Source organism: Spinacia oleracea, chromosome 6 (assembly GCF_020520425.1).
Source record: "Spinacia oleracea cultivar Varoflay chromosome 6, BTI_SOV_V1, whole genome shotgun sequence".
NCBI classification, from domain to species: Eukaryota; Viridiplantae; Streptophyta; class Magnoliopsida; order Caryophyllales; family Amaranthaceae; genus Spinacia; species Spinacia oleracea.
The window spans coordinates 149,581,475-149,608,022 of NC_079492.1; the positions used below are offsets into that span (position 1 = coordinate 149,581,475).

The window sequence follows — 26,548 nt, forward strand, 5'->3', positions numbered from 1 at the left end:
ATAAATGGTATCCGTTACTCGGTTGGTCTTATGTTATGGTTCAAGTGTATTACCCTTTTGAGGATTGGGTTGGCAACGGGTATTTACTAGCCTTGTACAGTGGGGAAGGACCATTGTCATGTAACTAGATTATCCTTTATTAATATATGTTGTGATTTTGTGTTTAATAAGTTAAGTGTAAGAACTATTTGTAATCACATCGACACTTGATTTTTAAATACTTAGATATCTCATAGGATTTTGCCTTGAGATATTTGATGTATATTAGACTTTTAGTCATATTAATGAATTAGGACTCGATCATATTGTAATCCCTATATCATTATTCAATGGAATACACTGCCATCTTCCACCAAATGATCAATCTATTTGTTTGAGGGGATTAGATCTCAGTTTTTTCTTTCTCGGAATTAATCAAGATCAAATATTTTAGCATCTCTTTTAATATATTTTGTTAATTTTTATTGTAGATGTATAGGGTTAAATTGCTCTGTTATGATGAAATGTGTAGGGTGAAAAATTAAGCAAATGAAAAGGCTAAGGAACTTGAAAAAGCTAAGTCAAAATCAAAAGAAGCTATTTTAAATCATTTATACACATGTAAATTGATTTCCCTTTATTTAAAATCAGTTTTATTATTATTTAATTGAACTTAACGGAAAATGTAACGGTGTTAATAAAAATAGCTTATTCCATCCATTTTGAGGGACCTAAATGCTCCTTTTGAAACTTGAGGGACTTAACTGCTCCTTTTGGCAAAGTTAAGGGACCTCCAGACCTATTTACTCGAAAAATGGAATATAGTACATGAGAAAAGTGAAATATAGTACATGGGTGGGGTTTTCAATTCAATTTTAATTAATATAGTACATGAGAAAGTGAGGACCTTAGTAGCCAAAATTAGAAACAGGAAGATAATTTTGAGACGCTCGTTTAGGAAAACAGGAAGATAATTTTGGGACGGAGGAGTATGAAGTAATACATAAAAGTATATATTTATGGTCAAACCTGTGCATTGATAAATGTACGCTAATCAAACTGTTGCAAGTATTTTAAAACGGAGAAACTATACGTCAAACGCAAATGCATGCGGGCGCAGCAACCCGACCCGCCCCGGCCCGACCCATAGTTGATGATGCTGACTGAAGAATTTGGTTCACCCGTGGACCCAGTTATATCAACAACCCGATTATTATGGCATTACGAAAACAGGATAAGATTGCAAAATTATTCACAAATAATACAAATATTAATTTGGTTGGCTTCAACTTCAACAGTTGTCTAATTAACGACTTCTTAATTTCTTATGTTTAATATTCCCCCAATTTGTAAAATGGACCCCCTATTTTCCCACGTAATTTTGTATGAAGTATAACATTTTAATTTCTGTTACAAACGTATTACTAAGGGCATCTCAAAATGATAACACAAAATCTTGATAGGAATTCATATAAAACCAAAAATAATTAAGTTTTTTGGACAATTTTGTTGTTGTTATCATGATAACGTGACATCGTTCTCCATGGTTTGTCTTTAGTTTATTACATTCACTAAAAATTAATTGAGATGTTATATAAATAGTTGCACAATTGCACTGATATGGAAATAATAATAATTCATTTACATGTAAGAAAAATACGGAGTATAACTCAATAAATATAGAGTAATTACTCCGTAGTATACATCTTATCATAGACTAAGAAATGCTCCGTATAAATTTATCAGAGACGAAAATTATATTGATATAGAATGACGTGTAAAGAAAGGGTGTGTTTTTACTGTGGAAATCTAATTTTGCATCAAATCTCAACTAAACTTTAACATTATTGATTGGGTTGACTACTTAACAACTATGAACAATTGAACAGTTGGTTAAAGTACCAAATCTTGAAATTTAATTGTATCAACTCCTTTAATTTCTTTTTGTGGAGTACTAATCTCCTTTAACTTTATAGATACTTTTTCAATTTATTGCTATATTTTCTTGTATTGTAGTCACTCTAATTAAAACAAAATTTTGTATTTACAGGATATTAACACTAATCAAAGCTGATGCCAATTGTAATATTGTAATGTTTTCTATCAAAAGAAAAAAAAGTTGTAAATTTGTAATATTACATTAATAAACATCGATATATACATGATTTATGTATGTTAAGATTTTTTCAAGACGCTCCTATACAAATCATATCGTATATTGTATTTAATTATGCATAATGTGTTATAAATATAAAATAATATTTTCGAATGGAGAACCGGCACAAATTATTACTTATAAAGTTCTATCATTTCTCGGGTATCTTATTTAACAAATTCGAAATCCTCAAACACCTCTCTTTTTAAATGCGCCACATAGTCAGTGGCGAAGCTACATTGGATCATGTGTGGTCCACTGATACCCCAAATAAGATAATACTCCGTAAAACTACAAAAAACTTGTTCTTGCGAGTTATCCCAACATTAAAATCTTAGCTCTGTCACTTCTCATAGAGTCGTAGTTATATAGACTTAGTTTAAAAAAATTGAAATAAACAATGTAAAACGTGAAAAAACAAAGAAAAGACTGATAAGTTGGTGTTGGTCAATTATTCAACTCTCAATAGCCTATATTGTGCAACAGCTAGGTGTGCCTGAATCGACAACCAACAAAATTCCAATACAGCGGGCCAAGAAGATGTCTAAACTACAACTTGTAGTTTTAACAGAATACAAGTATATTATAAATTTGGTCCTACTTTTGCTTATTCTACTTTGTAACATCACATGAACAATCATTCTCACCAGCCCACCATGAAAATGAACATTTCAGGTGGCGGTACGGGTGGCTAATAAAGATGACTGTGTGCCGGGCCGGCCTGAGGCCCAACCCGACACAAAAAAGCCCAACCCTACACGAGCACGATAAAAGCACAGCCAGCCACGAGCACGGAGCCATGGCCCCATTTTTTTGGAGAAAGCACGACAGAGCACGCTGCATTTAGTAAATTAGGCTTAGGCACACGTCCCGACCAGACTAGACCCGACGCCTGTGGGTCTGGGTCATGTTTTGCAACTTTGGACACAGCCCGACCCGATACAGAGTGGGTTTGGTGTGGGCTAGGCCCCTTCAGCCCACGGAGCCATGCCTTACCGACCCGGCCCACATCCATCTTTAGTGGCTAGTGGTCGACGAGGTAATTCGGATCAGTCGGACCCATCCCCCCGGGCTTTTAGACATCATGCTCGAGGTCGAATCCTCTTTCGATCAAAGACATTGCTTCATAAAGAAAACAGAACTGTACTTTGATTCAACTAAAGTCTTGAAAAATACCAATATACAAAACTGAATAATAACAAATTTCTTTACTTTCCTCAGCTATTAACAGCAAATTTCTGAACTTTCCAGTTTCCTCAGCTATTAACAAAACTGTACTTTGATTCAATCAAATCTTGAAAATACCAAATATACAAAACTGAAAACAGCAAATTTCTGAACTTTCCTTAGCTGTTAACAAAACTGTACTTTGATTCAACAAGTCTTGAAAATACCAATATACAAAACTGAAAACAGCGAATTTCTGAACTTTCCTTAGCTGTTAACAAAACTGTACTTTGATTCAACTAAGTCTTCTGCATCCCACAAAAACGATCCAAACGCGACTGCTTCTAAAACCAACATTGTCAATCCCGAGAAAGTTATCGAAATAATTTCATCGTTCTGCGTCTCCAACAAACCACCATCAGCAATCCTTATATCAGGTCGACCAAACAAAGCTTGAGTCTGCTTCTCAATCAACGACATTGATTCCTTTGATCTTATTGTAGCATAAGTCTGAAGAGTTTCAGGATCCAAATACATAACATATGATCTTAGTTTATAGGACTCACCTTCACTACTATCCATAGTTTCCTCATAGGGGACAAAGCTAGTAATATCTTCATCAGCCGGGATTTGTATGAGTGAATCCGAATCCCACCACGGGCTTTCGGGTAACGGGCTTTCGGGTACCGTATCCCGAGACCCCGTTGTCGTACTTTTTCCAAAGTCCTCGGGAAGTGTATTCATGGCTCTCTCAAGTTGGTATCTTCTATCAACTCTTCGGAGGAAATACCCGTACATTATAGAAGCAGCATACAGTTTCCCGACTTTCATTTTGCTGATGTCAACAAGAGTCTGTAAGGGCCCACCAAGTCGCTCGCCTAGCACAAGTGACAGGTGGCTTTCTATCATTTCGAATGCTTCTCGGGAGTGTACAGATTCGAGTTTGTGTTCTTGGTTTGGCCAGAAATCCACCCTTCCAGTTAAATCAGTGCTTGGGGGTATAATTGGGATCATTGTAATATTTTTTTCAACAAATCTGTGTACAATTGAGCAGTATATTATGTCCTCCAAAGCCTTCCGTCTGTCCTTCTCTTTTACTTCAGCTATTCTCCTGAAATTATCATACTAAAAACTCAGGTTATTTTTGTCTAGTTAGATCAGATGATAAGAAAGATGGGTTACATCAACTTTTGCATGATTAGTGTGTAAGCTGCTCAGGCGCAAATTAGACCTGATCAAATTAGACATAATATTAAACCCGACCGGCCCACGCCTTAAAAATTCTGCCTATTATGTCAGGCCGGGCCAAATTTCGGGGCGAAATTTCCTGCCCAAAACCCGCTAATTCATGCCAAAAATAGAGGGTTTTCAGGCCATATTTATAACTAAAATTGCAATTTTGAGTTGCCCAAAACCCACCCAAAAATTTAAAACCCAGTCCAGGTCCCAAAAACGGGCCTAAAAACCTGCCATTTTTGGGCCGGGCTCATGATGATCAGGTCTAGCGCAAATAACAGAAGCAAGACAGACATTCAGGAAGAAGAATGAGAGGCAGCTCAAGATATGTTGTGTAAAATCTTATTCATTCATAAAAAACATGGAACACCAGTATAAGAAAAACAGCAATGGTAAATGTGGATTATGAACAGTCCTATTTGTCCTACCGGTGGGTTGTCTAGGAAAATTACTCAAAGAAGGTTGTTTTACAGGTGAGAAAAGGGTTTTCACTGGTTATTTGGAGACCAAAAGACCATGCCACGCACTCACACAGTCACACGGGAGCAAAAAGATGTCTTAACTACTCCTGCTAAAGACTGAAATGTATTCGAGACCAGATAACACGTCCTTGTATGTCCTTGTATGAAATGTATGAGCCAGAAGATACTGACTGATGCCATGTTCACAATCAAAATATTTAACACGCTCATGGCTCATGGTGCATGAAATGCTAGATTGCTAAAAAAACTCAATAGTTAAATACTTAAATTTTAAAAAACATACTTCCTCCGTACTTTTTTAAATGACACAATTATTTAGGCACGTTTGCCAATGTACGATTCCAAACATTAATATTTTCAATTATGGATAAGAAAAATATATAAAAGTTGATATTCAAAAAATATTTATTGAGACGAATCTAATAAGACCTACACGACTATGTTTTTTCTCAAGTATAAATGATAAAAGGAAATCAAAGGAGTTTGTGTGAATAATGTCCAAAACCCAATTGTGTCATCTAATAGGAAACAGAGGAAGTATATAATAAGGAAACAGGTTAAAGAAGTTCCAAGCGAGAACCAAATTGGTTTAATTTTCAAAAAATATAGAATACTGCTGCAAAAGGAGTTTACTATACTAATATTCTACGCAAAAGCTAATAGATACTCTTGTGGCACGTATGAGGATGAATCGCCCCCTTTTCATCAAGCAAAAAAGACGACAGGGGCAAAGAAGAAAAAAATAAGGAGTGAGCACTTTTTTGTTTTTAATAAAAAGATATTACAGGCAAAAAGACGACAGTTTTCATGTTTTTGTTTGTTTCTATTTTTATTTTATTTTTTATTCTTATTTTTATTTTTATTTTATTTTTAAAATTCTGTTAATTTTATTTTTTTAATTTACATGCTATTTTGAAATATACTTATTTTACTTATTTATTTATTTTAAACTTTACTTATTTTTTATTATCTCTTACAATATCTCTTCTATAATATATATACATTTTTCTTATTACTTCTTGCTCCTTTTTTGTTTTATTGGTGACAATGACGATCTCCTACGACGATTCATGTTAGCCGACCCCAAATCATTTTGGGACTAAGGCTTTGTTGTTGTTGTTGTTGTTGTTGTAATAAAAAGATATTACAGGCAAAGAGAGATCACCTGTATAGGGGGAGGTCTTCAGTTGATGATGGAGTTTCTTCCTTTTGGGCATCTCTGTCTTTTTGCAGGTTCTCGAGCTGCTGGTCAATGGCTGCGGGGAGGAGATGTGGATGTGTTTGCAATATTTGTGTTAGCAGTTGCCCTGCTGGAGACTCCAAATGAACGGGAGCAATTGGTGTCAAATTCTCTCCAGAATTACCAGATGCTCTTACCAAAATACCCCTTGGCTTGCTCTTTTCCAGTCCCGAGGCAAGCTTTCCAATGTAAAATGAACTAGAACTCTGCATATAAAGATCGAAGTGAATTTACAAAACAATGGAGTTACTAAATGATGAACATTTATTAATCTAAGTTCCAAATTTAGGACTAAGGACATCCAAAAAAGGAAAAAATTGGCGGCCTACAAATTGATGGAGCTAAGCTTGTTAGAAATCAAATTTCTAGTGTTCATGTTATCACACAATTCAAAATGCTTCCTCCATAATTACTCTACCAACAAAATTTCCAATGCCTGGAATCTACAGAGACGGGTTTAGTACAAGTGTTGAATTTCCTTTTTTATAATTGCATTTGTTTGATTGTATGCAAAAACTAATAACTTATATAGCTACCTGTCAGAATTCAAACAAGCCAGTCAAAGAAGAATTCCACATTCTTTGGAAATCAGATAACCATACAGGTTTTTTAAATTCTGTTAAAACTAACTAAAGAATACTTCTTTTCTTCCACAAAGAAATGATCATAACATCAGAGAACTGGAACATAGACTTCTTCTAAAACTAACTAAAGAATACTTCTTTTCTTCCATAGAGAAATTATCATAACATCAGAGAACTGGAACAAAGACTTCTACTATCATGTATTACTAATTTATAGCTTTCATAGACTTTAGAGCTTTAGAAAAGTTTTGAAAAGGCCGCTTCAAAACAGTTTTGACTTCCAAATCATCGAATCAAGGAACCCTATAATATAGAGGAACTGCAATTTTATTTGAGCAAGCTGACAGATTTGTCCCGCAACTTGAAGAAGATCACTGCGGCGTGAGCGTGACTGATGCACTCTTCAATTTATCTGTCTCTCCCTTAAACCCTTTTCATTTTTTTGACATTGTCTTCTTCATAGGCAAGAATCATAGTTGGCTAATTGCTCCACAAACCAGTCTCCAATAAGTTATGAGTCTCTTTTCATGGTCAGGTAACAAAGATTCTACAGGACATTAGATGGTAGCAGTGTAGCAAACTACTAAACTGTGCAACAGAATGGGAACATTAACTACCCTCTGGTTGATGAGACAGAGATACAAAGGTGTTGATTCTTTTGCTAGGGTTTAAGAAAACCAGCAAAAACGGATTGGAAATAGCCATACCAAAAGGTCAAATTGGATTTAGTAAAAGCAAAACTAGATTTCCAGATGATGAGACTGAGAAATACTTTATAAGGTTTAGCTGGTTTTCTTAGGGTGAAAGAAAAACAGTAGAACCGGATTTGGAAATAACCAAACAAGAAGACAAAACTGGAGTCAGTAGAAGCAAAATTAGACTTTCGGAAACACTGGACCACTATCATGTGCAACCCATCATAGTTCAGTGACAGTGTAAAAACCATGTGTGATAGTTAATTACTTAATTATCAGCTAATCACCAAGATTTATCATGACAAAGAACAGAAACTTGAGATGGCAAGCAAATCCCAGATAACTAAGACCAAAGAGAAGCTCTTCTGTAAAGTAAAAAAACAGAGTTTTATAGACAAACTTGCTATGCTGTATTGCCGGCAGCAATTTCTTGCTCAATTCTCTACATTCCTGTTGAAATGATAAACATTAAGAGATTTTATATACTTCAAACTTCATCATACATTTGGAAACAATAAACTCGAGGAAAAGTTGACAATACAAAACCCAAGTTTGGAATGTTTCCGACGCTTCCTATTGATTTATTTCTTAAAGTATCAAGTATAGGGATATCCTTCCCATATCGGACCCAGGTGAAATGCCTATTTAAGAGTTATTTATTTAAATCATGTTTGGGGTTAATTTCGCCAAAATTCTCTTTCTTATTTGCTTCTTCTCTCTCCTCCGAACCTACGAGACCATGGAGAACTGGAGGTAGAATAGATCATGCATTCTAATGATGTAGTATCCATGGAATTAGCAGTTAAACCACCATGAATCACACCTTATCCCAAGCAACCACCAACTAGACTGCCTCAAATCACTTCATAATTCACAATCCACACTATCCAGTGATCACACTACGAACGCAACACCCACTTCAACAATCAACCATCTCATAGCCATAACTCCACCACAAGTCCACAGCCACCATCCTCACCCCTCCCCGCCCATCCACCATCTGTAATCCTGTAACCAACATCAAGTCTAAGACTACCATGGACCCCCATGCCCCCTGTCCGAACTACCAACACAGAAGTTTACCTCCCTTTCCTCCCTCCCTCTCAAAATCTCAATTTCAAGTGTTGCATATCTCTGCCTTGTCTCAGAGGCCACAAACTATTGTCCAGTCTCACTTCCATTTCTTCCAATCTCAAATTTGTAAGACACTATTTTCTGAATCCCAAAAATTGAATCTGAACTTGCCAAGTTGGGATTTACAAATTTGAACTTGATTACCAACAACAAAGATTATCATAATCTCTGTCATGAAATTAGTGCTGTACAAAAGTTTGTCCTAGAAGAATGATCATGATTACTTGAAATTTCATTTCAAAGGGAAGATAAGAGGATGGAATAAATAAGGAAAGAGAGCGAAAATCTGAGGGAAAAGGGGAGGGGAGGTGCTGGGGTGATAGGCAGGAGGGGAAGGAAAAGGAAAAGAACAGGAGGGGAGAAAGGTGGTTTTGACCTGCTATGGAAGGGGGGCTGAGAAGGGACGTGAAGGAGCGAACGAGAGAGAGAGAGTAGGACTTGGAATCAGTAAAATTAAGAATAAACCAATTATAACACACCAAATGTGCTTTACTAACTAATTAACAAGAAAACTTTCACTTAGGACTAGCACTGAGAGAATAACCCCAAACTTGGGATAATTGAGTAACACATAAATTTTAGGATTAATAAGCAAAGACATACCGAGCTTCAATATATAGTGTCAACTGTCAATTTCTCCTTATCTCTACACGAAGAACTTTTCTCAGGCATCAGAACGTGACACCGCAAACAGTTGTTCACTTGTTAGATTCATCAGGTAATTTAAGGAACTAACAAAAGATCCCCACAGTACAAACCGAGTAATAAACCAGAGAACATCAATGCCACACAAACATCCAAAACTAGAAATTAAACAAAATACGCACCACAGTTTCCCGGAAACTGATTTTGGCACACCTCCATGTGAGTATAACACAGTGAGTGTGTCAAAAACAACTTTTGCTGTGCCAAAATCATTTTCCCAGTTCTTGTATATAACTAGTCTCCAAGATACTGATTTTGTACACAAAACCTATCCCCAAATATGCTGCATAATAAGTTTCCACTTCTCCACTCATAGGCTCATAGCTCATCTTAATTGTAAGTTACATTCTACAAACACACTTCAGTCAGCCAAGTTATATACCATACTTTCTATGCTAGTCCAAAGCTTCCATACAATACATCTCCTTTAAACTTGCTAACATCATCGATTTTGCAATTTCTGAAGTCCACCTAGATATAAGACATTAATTTTCTGAATACTGTATATTTCTTTTATATAGCTACAGTTGATGAGAAAATTAACTATATGTAGAAAGTGATCAAGTGCTTGGGCAGGAACGATTTGAACATGAAACACTTATCTCAAGATTACATAAAGCGGTTCATAATTAACTATTACGAAAGTATTTATATTCCAATCTATTACAAAGAGGGGAATAATTGACATATATCCCCCATATATTCGATTTATCGAACATTGGAAACTCACTTATTTCCTTTCACTGCTTTTATATCCAAATCTTCTCTAACAAACATAATGTTAATTCTGTTGATCATCTAATTCAACATCTTCCTTCTATACTCACCCCTGGAACTCAATGCAGATAAACCTACAATCCTCAAAGAAGACTGAGTACAATCCTGAAAATGGTCTTGCAACTTTGCAAGGAGAAGCCAATTAATACATTCCAAGTCAATCAGCTGAACTACTAACACATACAGGTGACACAAAACACCCAGCAATTCCAAAACACGGCCTAAAATCAACAAATTTGACCCAAAAAGAACAAACTACATGATCCCACAACAATCCGATTGAAGAATCTAATTCAATCCCAAAATTTTCTTTTCTTTTCTTTTACAATAGAAAATTCGAATTCCGCTATGTTAAACCTAGAAATGATAACTAAAATAAGCATGGAAATTCAAAAGAAGAAGAGCTGATTACAATAAAAATGGCGATTTAATAAATAAACAAAAAAAAAACTTACTTTGTAAGAATTGGTAGAAGTAGGAAGAAATGAGTACTTAAAATCTGAAAAAGGGTGCAAAATATTCTTGAATTCAGGAGAACGATAACAGGCAGTTGAAGGTAGGGCTACCAAAACGTCGCTAATTGCTCCTGAAACCTGCATCCTTCTTCCTTGCTAGAGAGAGAAAGAAGAGAGATTATGGGAAGATCTTTTTTTGTTGGGGTGTTGGAAATTTTGTACTCAACTGAAGAGAGAAAGAAGATTATAGGGATTAGAGATTATGGTGCACAAAAGTTGGAGCGATTTCCTTCAATATTGTGCCTTCTGTTTAGGAAACAAACACTCTATCCACTGAGCTACAAACACTAATGTTGATAAGTTAAATTTGAAAATGTTTATAATTAATATTAATAAATGGTTAAAAAGAAACAAACACATCAGGTAGGATTCGAACCCATGACCTCCTAAGTAGAAACAACCCACTCTATCCACTGAGCTACAGACACAATTGATGTCACAAGAGGTTACTTCTAAATTATATTTCTATTTAAACTGTAATTCATATTAAAAATAATTTACAATTAAGTAAACCGCCATCTGAGATAGCGGTTTTGTTTTAATGCAAACCGCTATCTGGGATAGCGGTTTATAACATTGAACCGCCATCTCAGCTTTAAAACGAAACCGCTATCTCATATGGCGGTTCAATGCTGAACCGGAAAAAAAAATTACTTCTCTTTCTCCCTTGCTTACGTGGACGGTATGGTGGGAAATAACTTAAAAAGTAACGTATTTAAGGAATTATTGGATCTTTATGCAATATTGAAGGAAATCGCTCCAAAAGTTGCAAAATATTGCGTATTGCACATTAGTTGTAGAAAATGAATTTGACTAGGGATTCAACTTTGTGATATAGATCATCGATTTTAATCACGAGGTCAACACAGGATTGATTAATCACTTTTGTTATGAGTAACTTTTGAAATTGATGTTTTGTTCACAACATTTTATATGGACGGTTTTAATCGATTAATATATTGTTTGGATAAGAGTAAACCCGAAAAAAATTTAAAACATCGGTTGAAATTTGGAGATGTAAGGTTAATAAGCATTCTATTTACTAGTGAGGTCTTGGTCCAGTGGTTAAAACCGAGGGTCTGTGTATAATTGGTCTCAGATTCATACCCCCCACACCCATTTATAATTATATTAGATTAGATCCCGTGCACGCACGGATTTTGATATTTTTTTTCACAAAATATTTAACTGAAAATCTCCCAAAGTACTGCATAGTTATAACATTTTTAACATACTCGTCTAAATTTATTCATCTAATATGCATATTTAAAATGCTAATATAACAATTTGACCAATATATTGAGTGATATATTTTCCATTATTAATATAGCGATTTGACTAAAATATTACAAATTTAGAATAATTATTATTACTTCGTATTCATTATTTCCATAATTTATAAACTAAAATTTGTTTCCATACATAAATAGTTATAAAAAAGGTGGAGAATAAAAATAAAATAAAACATATACTCTTTTTTGGAAAAGTGGTTTTTGGCGGGAAAAAATCGCACCAGGAATTGACACGTGTCATTCCTGGTGTCTCTTTTAGTATATAAAGTAATAGATTGTCCTTGTGGCTCATTCGCAACCAAAAAAATATTCCTTCTCTTTAATCGTGCTACCCGAACAAATGATAATTAACTTTATTTGAGAATTGTTTCTTTCACACGTCCCACTTATACAGAATATATTTCTTCTCATGAACGCATTGGAGCATCTAGGGTTACAACTGAGCCGAGCCGAGCCGATCTGAGTTTAACCTTAGTTGAGCTAAGCTTGATAAGAAGTTTCACTGTTCGAGCTTGTCTCGAGCTTTGCAATTTGTTGTTCGAGCTTTGTTTGCTAAGCATTAAGATGACTCGCGCTCGGCTCGAGCTAACGAGCTAGTTCGTTTAGCTCGAGCTAAATGAACTTTATTCGAGCTTTGAGAAATCGTCGAATTGATTTGAATTATAAAATCAAAGAAAATTAAACAAAATATATGTATTAATGGAATATTCTATTGGATATTATACTACATGCATGATAAATTCTCTTCCATTTTATACATTTTTTGATATTTAAGGGTCATATTTTAAAAAAACTTACTTCCTCCATTTTTTTTTAATTGCACCATCTTGGATTTCACGCTTGCCAATGCACTATTTTAACCACTAATATCTCTCATTATAAATTTTAAAAAATTATAAAAATTTGATAATTTTAAAGTATATTTCGAGACTAATCTAACAAGATCCTACTTGAATATATTTTTCCTTACATATAAATCACAAAAAATAACTATATAAGAATATGTGAATAGTGCTAAAACCAAGATGGTGCAATTATAAAAAAATGGAGGAAGTATATTTTATTCCACTAAATTATTTTTTCAAGCTTGAGCGAGTTATAAACGGGCTTATAAATGAGCTTATAAATGAGTAACTAATGAGCTATAAAACGAGTGCTCGTGAACATTAACGAGCCGAACGCGATGTTGTTCGAGCATGGCTCGTTTATTTTTCGAGTCTAAATTTTTTGTTCAAACTCGTTTATTAATTAATAAACGAGCTTTGACCGAGCTTATTCACGAGTTGTTAGCGGAGGTATCAGCTCATTTGCAACCCTAGTAGCATCACATTTCCTCTTAAAATCCCCTTTGATCTTGATGCAATTATTTTGAAACGAATCAAGTATATGAAGTGAAGAAATTGGGTCTTGTAACTTGTCCTATGGGTAAGTAAAGGTGCTTCCTATAGTGATAACATTAAGGATGCTAGATTGGCAGCTTGGTTGTTAATGTAATCAACATTACACAAACTTGAGGATTTCCACTTCAGTAGCATGTTTAGGTTTAGGTAACCCCTAAACAAAATGTCACTAAATAAGACATAACTGTCAAAACCATTCATCTACTGCCGTAAATCGCCACAAATTTTACCAGCAAGGTAAAATCGGAACCCCTTTGAGCTATTAAGGACATGGCAAAAAAAAAAAAAACATGACAAAAAACATCTTCCATATACATCTAAATTAATGGTACATTATCTTCCTCCTGAATATATTTTCTGTAAAGCCGCATTTAGGGTAAAAATCAACTCTTACAGTGTAAAATGCTATTACTACTACCTCTTCTACTACCACGATACAAATGGGAACCTCGACATGCCACAACAATTTCACCACCCACATAACAATCCCAAAAAAATCGAGATCAGCCAAAATACGACGTTGTAATTGGGTACGTGACAGACTATATCCTGCAGTGAAAAAGGTCAGATTTTGGCCAATTTTGACAGTATACAGTCTATTTAGAGGTATACTAATGACTTCAGATAAATACTAGGTTGGTTAGCTAATGCTTCATAAAAATTGGCTGAAGCAGATAGTAGATGACTCAAACCCTAAACTTGATCTGTTTTGCTGCTCTCCTGAGTTTCAGTAATCATATGATGTTCAGCTCGGTTGGATCCTAAATCTTCAGGAATTTCACCGAGTCTCTCCTGCAAAAGTAGAAACATGTTGATGATTACTTTGGGAACAGATAATAATGCTCCGTTTGGTAGGGTGTAAAACATTTTCGTGGAAAACGATTTTACACCCTTTTTAATCATTTTACGTTGTTTGGTTTGGCAAGTGATGAAAACCCTTTTCCATTGGAAAGGAAGGGAAACCACTTTTCCTCTAAACCCATTTTCTTTCAAGGAACCAAACAAAGGAAAACTAGTTTGGAATTGTGTTTTCCCTTGAAAAAAATGTTTTCCGTGGAAAATCATTGTGCAATGAAAACGTGAACGCCAAACCAAACGGAGTCTAAGAAAGGCAGGGGGGAGTGAAACAGATCTACATGGTTACAAGTTGAACTACTTTGTACTTTTTGTGATGATTTCCAAAAGACCAACTCTTAACAATCATGGCATGCACGATGAAAGAGAGAAGCATATGTACAAAGCCACATGACTATAAAGACCTGCTAAAAATCACAAAAGTTGCACCTAAGCCAAGAAACCAGCCAAAACTCGACAAAATTTAACTGTAGATCTCGAAAGCCCACTAAAAGCTGGTACAAAATAACACCTCAACAATACTTTGTACATGAAAACCTCAAACTCAGAGATGAAAGATTTTTGTCTGAACTATGGCAATAAAAAAAAGCTGAAGTGCAAATTCTTTCAGTCACTAGGTAAAAGTCTATGCCCTATAAAGGAGGGTAAAAAAGATGAACAGTAAGATTCACAAAATTGCTAGCAGAAATAAAGGAAAGGGATCTAAAATCGATCCCTGAAACTTTTAGAAATTTTCTTGCATACTGAAAGTAGGGAAGGCAGATATACACATTAGACAAGTAATCACCCTGTAGTTTGACATGCAAAAATGTTGACAAAAAGAGCATGACATGACCTACATACCAAAAATTACAGACACCATTCTCGACCTGAACTAACCACTAAGAAACCTAAGAGGTTGACAAAATACCTTAAGCGCAGCATTCTCAGCCACGAGTTGCTCATAATCACTCCTGAAGCGATTAAGTTCTGATCTAAGATTAGCATTTTCTTCTTTCAATCCTTCAGCACGCTGAGCCAACTCATCGCATTCAGCCTGAATTCAATATGAAAGGGGAAAAAAGAAGATTTTAACAGGTTTATCCATTATGAAAATAAATTGGGCCATTTGATAAATTTAATGAGCAATGCCCTTACCTGCTTACGCAGTCTGGATCTACGGGCAGATTCCCTATTAGATTGTTTACGTCTCTGTCTTTTTAGTTCCCTCTCATCCTGCAAGCAAAACAACAGTTTAGGTACAGAATCAAGAGGTCAATAGTTTAACAACAGAGTCGATAAAGAACAGAAGCAACAAGAATACAAGTATAAGCCTCGATGCCCGAAGAATGACCGCACTGCTTATGATAATGTTGGAATTGGAACTCTAGGATGAGGGCAGTTTTCGGAAAATTATTTGCCATAAATGGAACAAGTTCCCTATGGAAAGAACAAAAAGATACACCAACTCGAGAAACGGGAAGAACTTTCAGGAACGGAGGGAGTAGTTCATTTGTTAGCCCCTAAAACCAGTATTTAAACTCTTGCACAAATCCAACGAGCAAGGAGGTTAAGAGCCACACTGCTTTTGATGGTCCAACTCTCTTAATTGCATAACCATCCAGGTAAATAAGCTGAACTAAGAAACACTGTACCCCAAAATATTGCCTAAAAATAATTATTTAATGGCACGAGAAACTTTTTCTAGCTTGTCTGAGGTGTCTGAGCTACACACCTACACCAAAATGAAAGCTGAAACTTGTGACTATTAGACGTCTGTGATAGTGTGATAGTAACAATTGACATGTCATGCAATTAAAAAAAACTTGTATCATATAGCCAAATCCAATAAGATAAAACAGAGAGGCCAAAACACAAGCAACAAAAATAACCTAAACCTGCAACCAAAGCTGTGACTGTAAGTTATCTCGTGATCCAACTGGAACAATTCCTGTAGCAACGGGAGCAGAAGAAACATTTCCTCGCATAGCCTGGATTGGAGATGAAGCAGGAGCACCCCAGTAATCCATTCCAATATTTAAATTTGTTGCAGGTCCAGAAACAGGAACTGGAGCACCAGGTCCTGGCATTGGCACCATAGCCATTGCATGATTCACCATTGTGTGAGGCGCATTTAATACGCCATTCTGAGCAACATGCGCAGAATTTCCGCTGTGAGATGCATCAGCTGCAGTGACAAGGAGAAAGTGGAATTACATTAGTAACAAAGAACTAGCACTCGTCAAACCAAAGAATTAGATTTTTCCCATGTGAAACCTTCTTGTCCTTCTTGTCTTCCTTCAGAGTCCTGTAAAATATGAAAAGCCAGATCATTGAAAAGACACTAACGACAAAGAATGAGTTTTAAACGAAGGTGTGAATTAAGATTCACGTTGTAATTTGGCATAACTAAGTTAATGTATAGGACTACTCTAAACAGACTTCAGTAACCATATAGCAATAGGATTTTTTATTTTATTTTTGGCAAATAGGATTGATTGTGGAGGTAGTTATGGGGAAAAAAGCAACTCACTAAATGAAACCTCACAATGATTATGGATTAGCTGTTTAAGACTGAACCTCACACGAGGAAATACATATGCTATATTGTTATATACTTCCTCCTTTATTTTATTTTTTTACTTGCACCGGGTTGGGTACAAAGATTAAGAAAATTTATAACTACCAAAATTGCCCATATGATAACAAACCAAAGAGAGGGAAAAGGTTAGGTAAAAATGGTAAATGTGAGTAAGGGTAAAGTGGGTATTTAGTTTATGAAGTTATGAACACACCAAAAAGAATGTGAAAACATACCATAAAAGGAAATAGTGCAACTAATATGCAACTTCCATAAAAGGGAAAAGGTGCAAGAAAAAAAAGGGAGGAAGTATTATTATATATGAGTATAAGAGGCGTTCTTAAATCTCAGATGACATACAAGAAAATAATTGAGTTCATCAATGTCAATCATTAATCAGTAATTCAGTAATGCATTACTTAACCTAAAAAGGAATGGTAAACAACACGCAACTCAAAAGAGACCCACAAGACAGTTTTATTCATTTTGTCTTCAGGAAAAAGTCCAGAATCAAGCGCGAAATAGAAGTTTACACTTCACAAAACAATACTTTCGAGGACCAGGTAGCAATAATGAGAAGTCATGTTTCTGAAACTTGGCTAGAAGTATCATACATGGGTACGTTTCCGTGTATAGCGCACAGCCGTCTATTAAAACTTTACATGCTTTTGATCTGAGAAGTGCAGTGTCACCCAAGTCTGAGTGTCGAGTATACAACACTAAGTAACAGAGATGAAATGCAGATTTGAGGTAACATAGATGACAATTGACAAGAAGAGTATACACATTATTTTTCTACTTATAGACTCAAGTGAGAAAACCACACATCAAGTACAACATTTCCATTTTCAATGTTTTATTCACAACCATTAAAATAAAAGGCAAAACCCCCACATCAGTGCTTTGGATTAATATAGAAAACTTTCAGGATGTAATGTTTTCATTGGTGGTGTAACTGGTGTGTTCTGTAGATTTTTTTTTTTTTTTGTAAGACGTTTTGTAGCTATTATTAAGTCATAAACTCATAACCACACCATAATTTGACAGAGCAATAGATATGAAGGAAATACAGCACACTCAACAATTTAGAATGAAACTAGTATTCTAATATCTTTAAGTGAATATAGTGTCTGCTCCATGCAAGAAAGATTAAGTTGATAAAAAGGACTTAAAGCCTGCATCTTGCATGGCGGGATAAATAAAAGAACTCTTACATTCTGCGAATTTGTGTCACTTCCCTCACTTGACCCATCACTTGCACTCTCAGCACTGCAATTTGATGTACATTTACAGTTAGCCAAATTCATTTACCACAAAAATAAGGCAGAGCTGTCATGCACCAAGTGATTAATACATGAAATAAAACAATAAAACAAAACCCAAGAAAGTCACCAGAGAAACATTTAAAAAAAAAAACCAACATCCTAAGAAAAAAGCTAAAAAGAAATGAACTCTCTGAGAATATAGAAGAAATTATAGCAGCTACATACTTTTATGAGTTTTATCATTCAAACACTACAATCTTCTGCAAGCAAACAAAAGAAATAAGTACAATTTACAACCTCGCCAGACCACCTGACTGTAGCCTCTAATCTTTTGAGAAACCAGGAACAAACATTGAGGACCGATAGTAAGCTTACATTCACAGATACTATTAGAAAGTTAAGAAAAATAAAGCAGGAGGGGCCACAAAGGAAAATAGATCAGAAAAAAAATAAAAAAAATTATGTCAAATGCGCTACAAAGGAGTGAAACGGTACCGTGGCTACATGATCAATACCTTTTTGAACAGGAGCCATTAGCAGCAGGTCTTGTTGTTTTACCATCTTCGTTATTTTTGCCAGTGATCATATTCAGGCTGCCCAGGCTACCTTTTGATCTTTTTATCGGCAACTTCTCTTTCCCCTCGTGGTGCTTAGCCTCCACATCGGCACTAGCAGGAATATTTCCCTATCAAAGGAACAACTTGTTATTTCTTATCCAGTCAATAGCAAAATAAAATTGAGAGAACAAAACAGAAATTGATCAAGTCACGCTAAAAACTCACAGAAGCATCAGCCAAGCCGTTGGGGGGTGGTATTGCATATGGGTTAAATGGATAAGATCCCTGTGGTACAAACTAAATTACATCCAAATACAGAAAGCCAAAATCATAAAATGTAGAAGTGGAGAAAAAAAAGAACAAAAGCCATCAATACCGGAGGCATAGATGGGTGAGCGTATAAGCCACCATGGGGATACATGGCCATATATGGATGAGGTGGAGTACCATATGGAGGCATCATGTGCTGCGGAAAGTAAATCATATAAACAAGATAAGAATTTCATCTACAACTAGCATTAAGAAGAGAAAATTATATGAGATTCTCATGCGGTGACTAAGATTATCTATGTATTTCAGCATGACTCAAATCCCTGCCCCAATGTTCACAACTTAAAAACTCTTCCATATCACTGTAGACCTCCAACAAACAAATAATACAATGTTGTGCCCAAGCCCACTGGCAATTGCAAAAGCAGCAACAAAGAGGTTGACAACAAACAAGATATAAAACCCATCAAAAAGAAAAGGGTGTTGGTCGGAATACCTGAACACCCCACATGTAGGGATGAGCTTGGGGGCTAGACGCCATGTAGCCAGGTGGCGGGATAGGTGAATATGCCTGTTTAACAACAAAGATTACATCAGGGGCATCTTCAGACAAAGGATCAACGTCAAAAACTAGAGTTACTCAAATCATCATTCCACACCAAACCTATGTTACTCAAACTTAAATACTAATGCTGGACAAGTCTACGCATCATGTATCAAATTTAGCTATTTCACGGAAATTTGAATGTTATGTGATCCAAAACGAACTATTAAGTGACCATATTAAGTTAGTGACCATATTAAGTGAATATGCCTGTTTAACAACAAAGATTAAATCACGGGCTTCTTCAAACAAAGGATCGACGTCAAAAAACTAGAGTTACTCAAAATCATCATTCCACACCAAACCTATGTTACTCAAACTCAAATACTAATGTTGGACAAGTGTACGCATTCATGTATCAAATTTAGCTATTTCACAGAAATTTGAATGTTTTGTGATCCAAAACGAACTATGAAGTTACCATATATCCATGCCACAATTCCCACTATCCCAAATCGAACATTGAGTCGAATGAAGTAACCGAAAAGGTGAAGAATGTCAAACATGATATCAGCGCAAACCAATGACAAGCTAAGTTCCCAAATAAGTCCAAAATCATAATTATTCACCAAAATTAGCGATAATCAAGTTTCAGCATTTCAGCAACTTTTTATAGTGCATTTCAGCAACTTTCTATAGTGTTATATCCCAGTCAAATTCGAAGTTAAACAACTTGAAACAAAAGGGGAAAGAAAACCAAACAAGGTAGGCAAATTCTATGGCACACCTGAAACCCAGGCCACTCGGCATTCACTGTTGCAGTGCTCGTAGCCGAAGACTGCTCCTAAAATAAAATGAAAAATTAAAAAAAAGGGCAATGCAATTGAGAAATTAAACTCGCAAACAGCATTGTAAGTTTCACAACAACATTCCCCGTTTCATATAAAGGAACACCATCAGCAAGATCCAAAATTTAACAGGAAATCTTACTTGCGCGCTAACTGCGACCGGCGTTTTCGGCTCCTTGTCTGGTTTCTCCGTTTCACTTTCACCCATGATTCAAAATTACAACACCAAACTCTACAAGTTCATCCTATAAAAGTAAAATTAACCAAATTAACAACACAATAACAAAATTAAACTCCACTCTCACGAAATTAACATGAAGATTTAGAAACTTACCCAAAAACTAGCTAAACTCGTAGGAAGAATCGACCAAACCAATCAACTCTGCTAAACAGGCAATTTCAGTAACAAAATTAGATGAATTTTGAAATTGAGTAATAATTTCAATGTGAATTTAATGTAGGAAAAACGAATTGAGAGATTCAATAAGATCAAATCAAATGGGGGGAAATTGATTGAATTAATTGAAATTAGGGCTCGTTTTCTGTCACAATTGGGGGAAGACGGGGGTCAATCAACTTTTTGTCGTTGTGGGACTGTGGGGAGTTGTTGTCGCGTAAATTTTAGAGAGAGAAAAAAAAAAAAACCATCGACCCATCTCCTATAGTTTGTAGGCCCACCACACGAATTAAAGCCCAACTTAATTTTCCTTAGCAAAGGATCAAAAGCCCATTTATATTTTGACACGTAAAATTTACAAGTATCTTATAGAGCTGGCAAATGTGGCAAACAGGTCGTGTCGTATTCGTGTTTAATTATTGTGTTATTTATAAATTCATCAAAAATTATGTACTTTTTAATGTGTAAGATGTGTAATACCCATGGTAAACTTTTTATTGCTCCGTATTTTCTATCGAAGCTCTAGCATGTCCGACCTATAATCATCTTTAAATTTTCGAGTTCATTTAAGAGTGGATCTTCTGCATGATATTTGACCAAACAGATGATTAGTTGATTATCTCTAAACTCTAGTTGCTGGAGAATAATCATTATTTTACTACAGTGTAAAGTTGGTTGTCATTGTCCAACTCGGGTATGAAAGGTGTGGGTTTGGGCAAAGTATTTAGGCCCGAACACATTCCAATCGGGTGAAATTGATTTTAGGTAAAGACGGCCAATAATCTTCGCTTACACACATCACAATAATGGGCTACATGGGTCTGGCCCGCTTATTACCCGCGACGCAACCTCGCTAGATCTATTTTTGTCTAGATAAGCTATGTGTTGAGATTTTTCAACACAACCCACTTTGACCTACCTCTTCTAACCTGACACAACCCACCACGACACATCTGACGCAACCAATCCGACACACCATCCTCGTAATCACAAAAACCAACCTTTTTTTTTTTTTGCTTCCTAGTTTTCAATTAAATCAAGTTAATATTTTGTTTTCAACTTTTTTTTACGCTAAAGTAATTGGACAAATTTATTTAACTCGTTTCAAACCTGCACTGTCCATATTAGCCTAAAAAATCCATATAACTCGTTCAAACCCAACATAACCATTTGACCCGCTCAACTCAACGCAACCCTATGTGTCAATCCTACGTCAGTCAACTCTAACCCACGACCTACAAAACCTGCTCAGAACCCACCCAGAACCCGCCTTGTTGGCTCTCTCAAATTTTAGGTAACCAAATCAAAGTCCGGAAAATTTTGCGGGTGTGGGCATGAAAGTTTTGGTCCAAAAAAAACGGGCCAACTCCGAAGCCCACAACCCGGCCCATAACGACCTCTAATCTGAATTAATTAAGAACAGCCTTAAAAAGAGGGAGGATAAACAAAGTGCTGAAGAAAACGGAAGGCGGGAACTGATAACGGAACACTTTGGCAGCCGTTCTCTTAATTGAAACTTGAAGAAAATGGAGGGCATTAACAATGGCGGAGGAAGAACAACAATAATAGGAAGCACTGGAACTATCAATCTCTCTCCTCCACGTCATCAACAACAACAACAACAAACAGTAGATCTCACTGGGAAAGTGCATCAAATCCCTTGTTGTATCAAATCCAACGGCCCCTCCGATGTGTCCAACTATTTCAAACCTAAATCTTCTGGTAATTTCTCCAAGAAATTAAAATTAAATTAGATCCCAATTTCTTTAGTTTATTTATTAATGGTTTTGATTAAATGGGGGGTTTTCTTAATTTATTGTTATTGTAGGGGTTGAAATTGATGGTGGTTTAGCAGTAGAAGAAGCCTGTTTTAGAGGCAGGAATTTGCAAGGGGTTACTCTTCCTCTTCCTGAAGGTTATTCTGGTATTTTCCTATCTCTATTTTAATTCTGGATTTGTTATTATGGTGTGTAGGTTTGCAAATTAGCTTCTTAAAATATGTCCTTGAGTTTTGATTACAATGAAGTTATCAATTTATGGCATATATATACTAAATATTAAAAGACAGTTTATGTGACACGTGACACTCTGTTTGTGAGTTATTCACTCCATTTGCTCGTTACATACATAAAAAAAGAGTCAAATATGGTCTTCATAAGGCTTGAACCTCAACCTTGAGTTTAAATAATTTAGCTTTTACCACTAATACGTGACATGTTTCATGTTATTGTTGCGAAATAAATAAATAGGAACGTTTTGAAGTTAACCTGGGGCATCGCCCGAGCCCAAAAACTAGTTGTTATGTATTTGTCGAACAATTGGACATTCCCTATGGACCGTGTTGTGACAGGAGCCTTGTGCACTGGGTATGACCTTTATATTGTTATTTGTTATATGTTATTTGTTATTTGTTATTTAAGAGATCCTTTGGATTTAATGTTGGTAATGAATGATTATATCATCCTTTGGCATGCTATTTGCATTCTGACTTTGTAAACAAAGTCACGTCAACAACCAGGGGTCAAGCGGATTGCTACCCTTTTAGTTTTAAGTAGTTTCTTTATAGTTTGTTACGTAAGCGCCTAGTTGTAATTTGTAAACTTTGTTTATTGATGCGAAATTTAGCCTATGATAAAAAGAAAAAAGAAAGGAATGATTATATCATCCTTTGGCTAGGAAAGAATGAAACAAGCAATGGAAAAGAGAATCTTGATGAAGTTTTCTTTGCCTAATATTCGAGTAAGCAAATGTTTGTTCATGTTTCGGTTGTGCTTGCATCTTTGACAATCAACATTTTGACAAACACTCTAGCCTTGGTAATCTTACATACTTGTACTCAATAAGGTGAATGAAAGACTATACTGTTTTGCTTTGTAACCTGATAAGAGTGCTTGATTACACTTGATGTCCATACACGCACACCCTTAGGCTCTGTTATGTTCACCTTAATTTCACTTATTTCAGGAAAAATAAGTTCAAATAAGTTCAGATAAGAGAAGTTTAGGGAAAATAAGGGTTGACCAAGTGCAATTCATAACTAAAATAAGCTTTGATAAGTTTTAATAGGTTCAGCTAAGATAAGATAAGCTCAGGAAAAAAATATGTGAAAATCAGGTGAATAGAACGCACCCTTACTCGTTGAATTTAAATTGACATAGTTTTGCACGGGTTTTGTTGTTGGAAGAGTCACTATTGTTGAGTTGATTAAAGGGTCCTTATTCTTGATGTTTTATGTTATATGATTGATATGCAGGATTTATATTGGGAAAGAAGAACTCTAATAAAAACAAGACTAAGAAAACAGTGGGAAGAAGTAAAGCTTTAGAAACTTCTTCCAACAGCAGTGAAAATGATTGGGAAACACTAGCTAAATGTGGAAGTATGACATTCTGGAATCATGATAGTCTTCCTTCACAAGATGATGCCTTTATGCGTTTGTTTCATTGTTTTGCTGTTGCCAAAGCGGTAAGTTCATTTCTTTGGGGATAAATCTCCTCATTTTTAATGGCACTTGTATATATATTCACCGTCTTCCTTAAGTCATTCTGAAATGCCAGTATTTCTGTTGTTACTCTTCAGCATTACTACCTTAAAACTTTGTTAATGAGGTAAGGGACAAACATTATAATGTGTGACTTATAAGCAATCAAATTACAATGTTAAGCTCCACACCTTTAGCCCGAGGTTTTGTGGTGAACGGTGCTAGTCATGTTCTCAGACTAGACCTAGTTATTGGACATGGTAGCCCAATGGGTATAGGGTTTGGGTCATATTAATAGGGTTCTTGTTAAGGGCTTTAATTGGACAGGGCCTTTATTGGAGAAGGTCAATGTATGGCCAAACTTAGAACACAATAATTTTGAAAACTAAAATAGTTATGATATAAAAAATTATATGGATAGCTTCCTATTCACTTGTATTCGCATAAGGCTATATTTTTTTTCATTTTTTCCTTGTTCGTTTATTGACCCGCCCACTATTGGCCCGCTATTGACCCTCCCATTATTGACCCGCTAAAATTTACCCTTTCATTACCCGACCCGCTTTTGACTAGCACCGACCCTAACCTGACCCGCACAATAACCAGGTCTACGTGAGACATTAGATCATTTAGTGCCAAGAAGAACGCCATCATTTTAATTGCAATGCACTTGACAGAAGTTACAGAATGAAAACTTTTTTGACTGACATGATCATATTTTGAATTTGGGAGGAAATTGCTGTTTTGCTGCAGAAGAATGTTGAGTCAAATGTTAGAACCAGCTTCTACCATTTCTCTAATTTACGTGTTTAAGGCTCCGTTTGGTAGGGCGTAAAACATTTTCCTGAAAAACAATTGTCGCTCTATTTTCAATTTTACATGGTTTGGTTTGCAAAAGAAGTGTAAAACCATTTTCGCTAGGAGTAAAATTGCTCTTCCAATGATGGAAAACCAATGAAGGGAAAACTAATTTTGGAACCAAACAACGGAAACTAATTTTGGAATTGTGTTTTCCATGAAAATCATTTTACACTGAAAATGTTTACACCCAACCAAACGGAGCCTAAATTAATGTATTTTCTCTGGGTGTTGTATTGGTTGGTCTTCGGTTTATGGATTTAACTGTTTTAGGGCTGTAAATTGTGCCCAAATTATATCTGAATCCCAAATTGACATAAAATTTCAGTGACTTTTGGGATCTATCTGTTAATAAGATGAAATCAAAGGTGCAAATTGCTTCCAATTTGACTCATCTCTTTGCTCTTGTAGCTGCATGAGCCTGTAAGCGTTGAAGAACTGAAGATCTGAAATTTTGACACAGAAGAGGATCAATAACTTGCAATGTGGTCTGCAACTTTCTCTACAAATATCAAATTCCAGCATCTGAGAAGATTTTTTTACTGATATAGGAGAAATATTTGCCAATGTATTATCATGAGTTCATGACAAATTGTCATGTTTGGATGTTTCGCGATTTAACATTTGTTGTAACATGTATTTGTAGCTCTTGCTAACTACTAGCGTTAGGCTGAATAATGCTGATGTATTCGTGTAATCTTGTTGAATGTTATATGAAAGTATATATTTTCTTACTTAATTTGATTATCATGTTCTTGAATATGAAAGAGGAGCAACAGAATTGTACAAGATATGCCCAAACTTAAGGTTTGGAGGATAGCACGTTGATCCTTTCCGCGTAGCAGTCTAGCAGACTATGTTAGGACTACACAACTAAGTATGGCTGTGTGTCGGGCCGGGTTGTGCTGGGCTAACAGGCAGTGGGTCTGAACGGGCTTGGCCCACGTAATGCCCACACTGCATTGGACCGGGTCGACAGTTTCAAAATGTGGTCCAGACCTAGCCCGGCACAAGTCATCCCGTCGTGCCTAGCCTAGTTTTACTCAATTTAGCGTGTTTTTTCGTGTCGGGTCGAGTCGTGCCATGGCTTGTCGTGCTTTTTTCAAAAAATGCGGTTCAAGCCTGGCCCACGGCCAATTTCATGCTTGTGGCGGGCTATTCTTTTTTCGTATCGGATCGGGGCGGGCCTTGGCCCACGACCCGTTATTATTAACAACCCAACTTAGCGAGGAAGATCACATATAATTTCCTACTGCCTATTTGGAGTAGAAACGTCAATTTTACGTAGCATGGAGTATTTTTGCACGAATGATTTCCATGTTGTTTATAGCATCCTCTTCGTCCACCAACATTTTTGTTTCCTTAAACACTATACCATACGTGATTCGTATTACTGTTTAGTCACTACACAACCACTTATTCAACATTCCTAAGGATATCTGTTGGACGGACTGGCCCTAAGCACAACCCGACCGGGCACGAAAAAAGCTCAGCCCGGTACGAACACGAAAAAAGCACGGCCCGACATGAGCACGAAGACGTGGGACGTTCG

General features: G+C 35.9%; 3 protein-coding genes across 5 annotated transcripts; 1 reads left to right on the plus strand and 2 right to left on the minus strand.

Annotated features, from left to right (window-relative positions):
* Positions 1-3,263: 3,263 nt before the first annotated feature.
* Positions 3,264-10,836, minus strand: LOC110791401 (UV-B-induced protein At3g17800, chloroplastic). Its single transcript, XM_021996146.2, has 3 exons — positions 10,610-10,836; positions 6,185-6,465; positions 3,264-4,412 (listed from the first exon to the last, which is right to left on the minus strand). The coding sequence occupies exons 1-3, from the start codon at positions 10,751-10,753 to the stop codon at positions 3,569-3,571; spliced, it is 1,269 nt and encodes a 422-aa protein (XP_021851838.1). The 5' UTR covers positions 10,754-10,836; the 3' UTR covers positions 3,264-3,568.
* A 2,816-nt stretch (positions 10,837-13,652) lies between these two features.
* On the minus strand, positions 13,653-20,881 carry LOC110791421 (bZIP transcription factor 16). 3 transcript variants are annotated; one of them, XM_056831290.1, is made up of 13 exons: positions 20,595-20,881; positions 20,403-20,505; positions 20,200-20,250; positions 19,365-19,439; positions 18,975-19,064; positions 18,824-18,883; positions 18,557-18,726; positions 17,991-18,045; positions 16,473-16,503; positions 16,094-16,383; positions 15,354-15,431; positions 15,127-15,252; positions 13,653-14,153 (listed from the first exon to the last, which is right to left on the minus strand). In XM_056831290.1, the coding sequence occupies exons 2-13, from the start codon at positions 20,466-20,468 to the stop codon at positions 14,055-14,057; spliced, it is 1,191 nt and encodes a 396-aa protein (XP_056687268.1). In that variant the 5' UTR covers positions 20,469-20,505; positions 20,595-20,881; the 3' UTR covers positions 13,653-14,054. The 3 variants fall into 3 exon arrangements, with proteins under 3 accessions (XP_056687268.1, XP_021851857.1, XP_021851865.1); XM_021996165.2 differs by having other exon boundaries at positions 20,200-20,256; positions 20,595-20,880; XM_021996173.2 differs by lacking the exon at positions 20,200-20,250.
* Positions 20,882-22,082: 1,201 nt separating this feature from the next.
* On the plus strand, positions 22,083-25,735 carry LOC110791474 (uncharacterized protein C12B10.15c). Its single transcript, XM_021996227.2, has 4 exons — positions 22,083-22,379; positions 22,486-22,581; positions 23,911-24,122; positions 25,408-25,735. The coding sequence occupies exons 1-4, from the start codon at positions 22,184-22,186 to the stop codon at positions 25,444-25,446; spliced, it is 543 nt and encodes a 180-aa protein (XP_021851919.1). The 5' UTR covers positions 22,083-22,183; the 3' UTR covers positions 25,447-25,735.
* Positions 25,736-26,548: the final 813 nt, after the last annotated feature.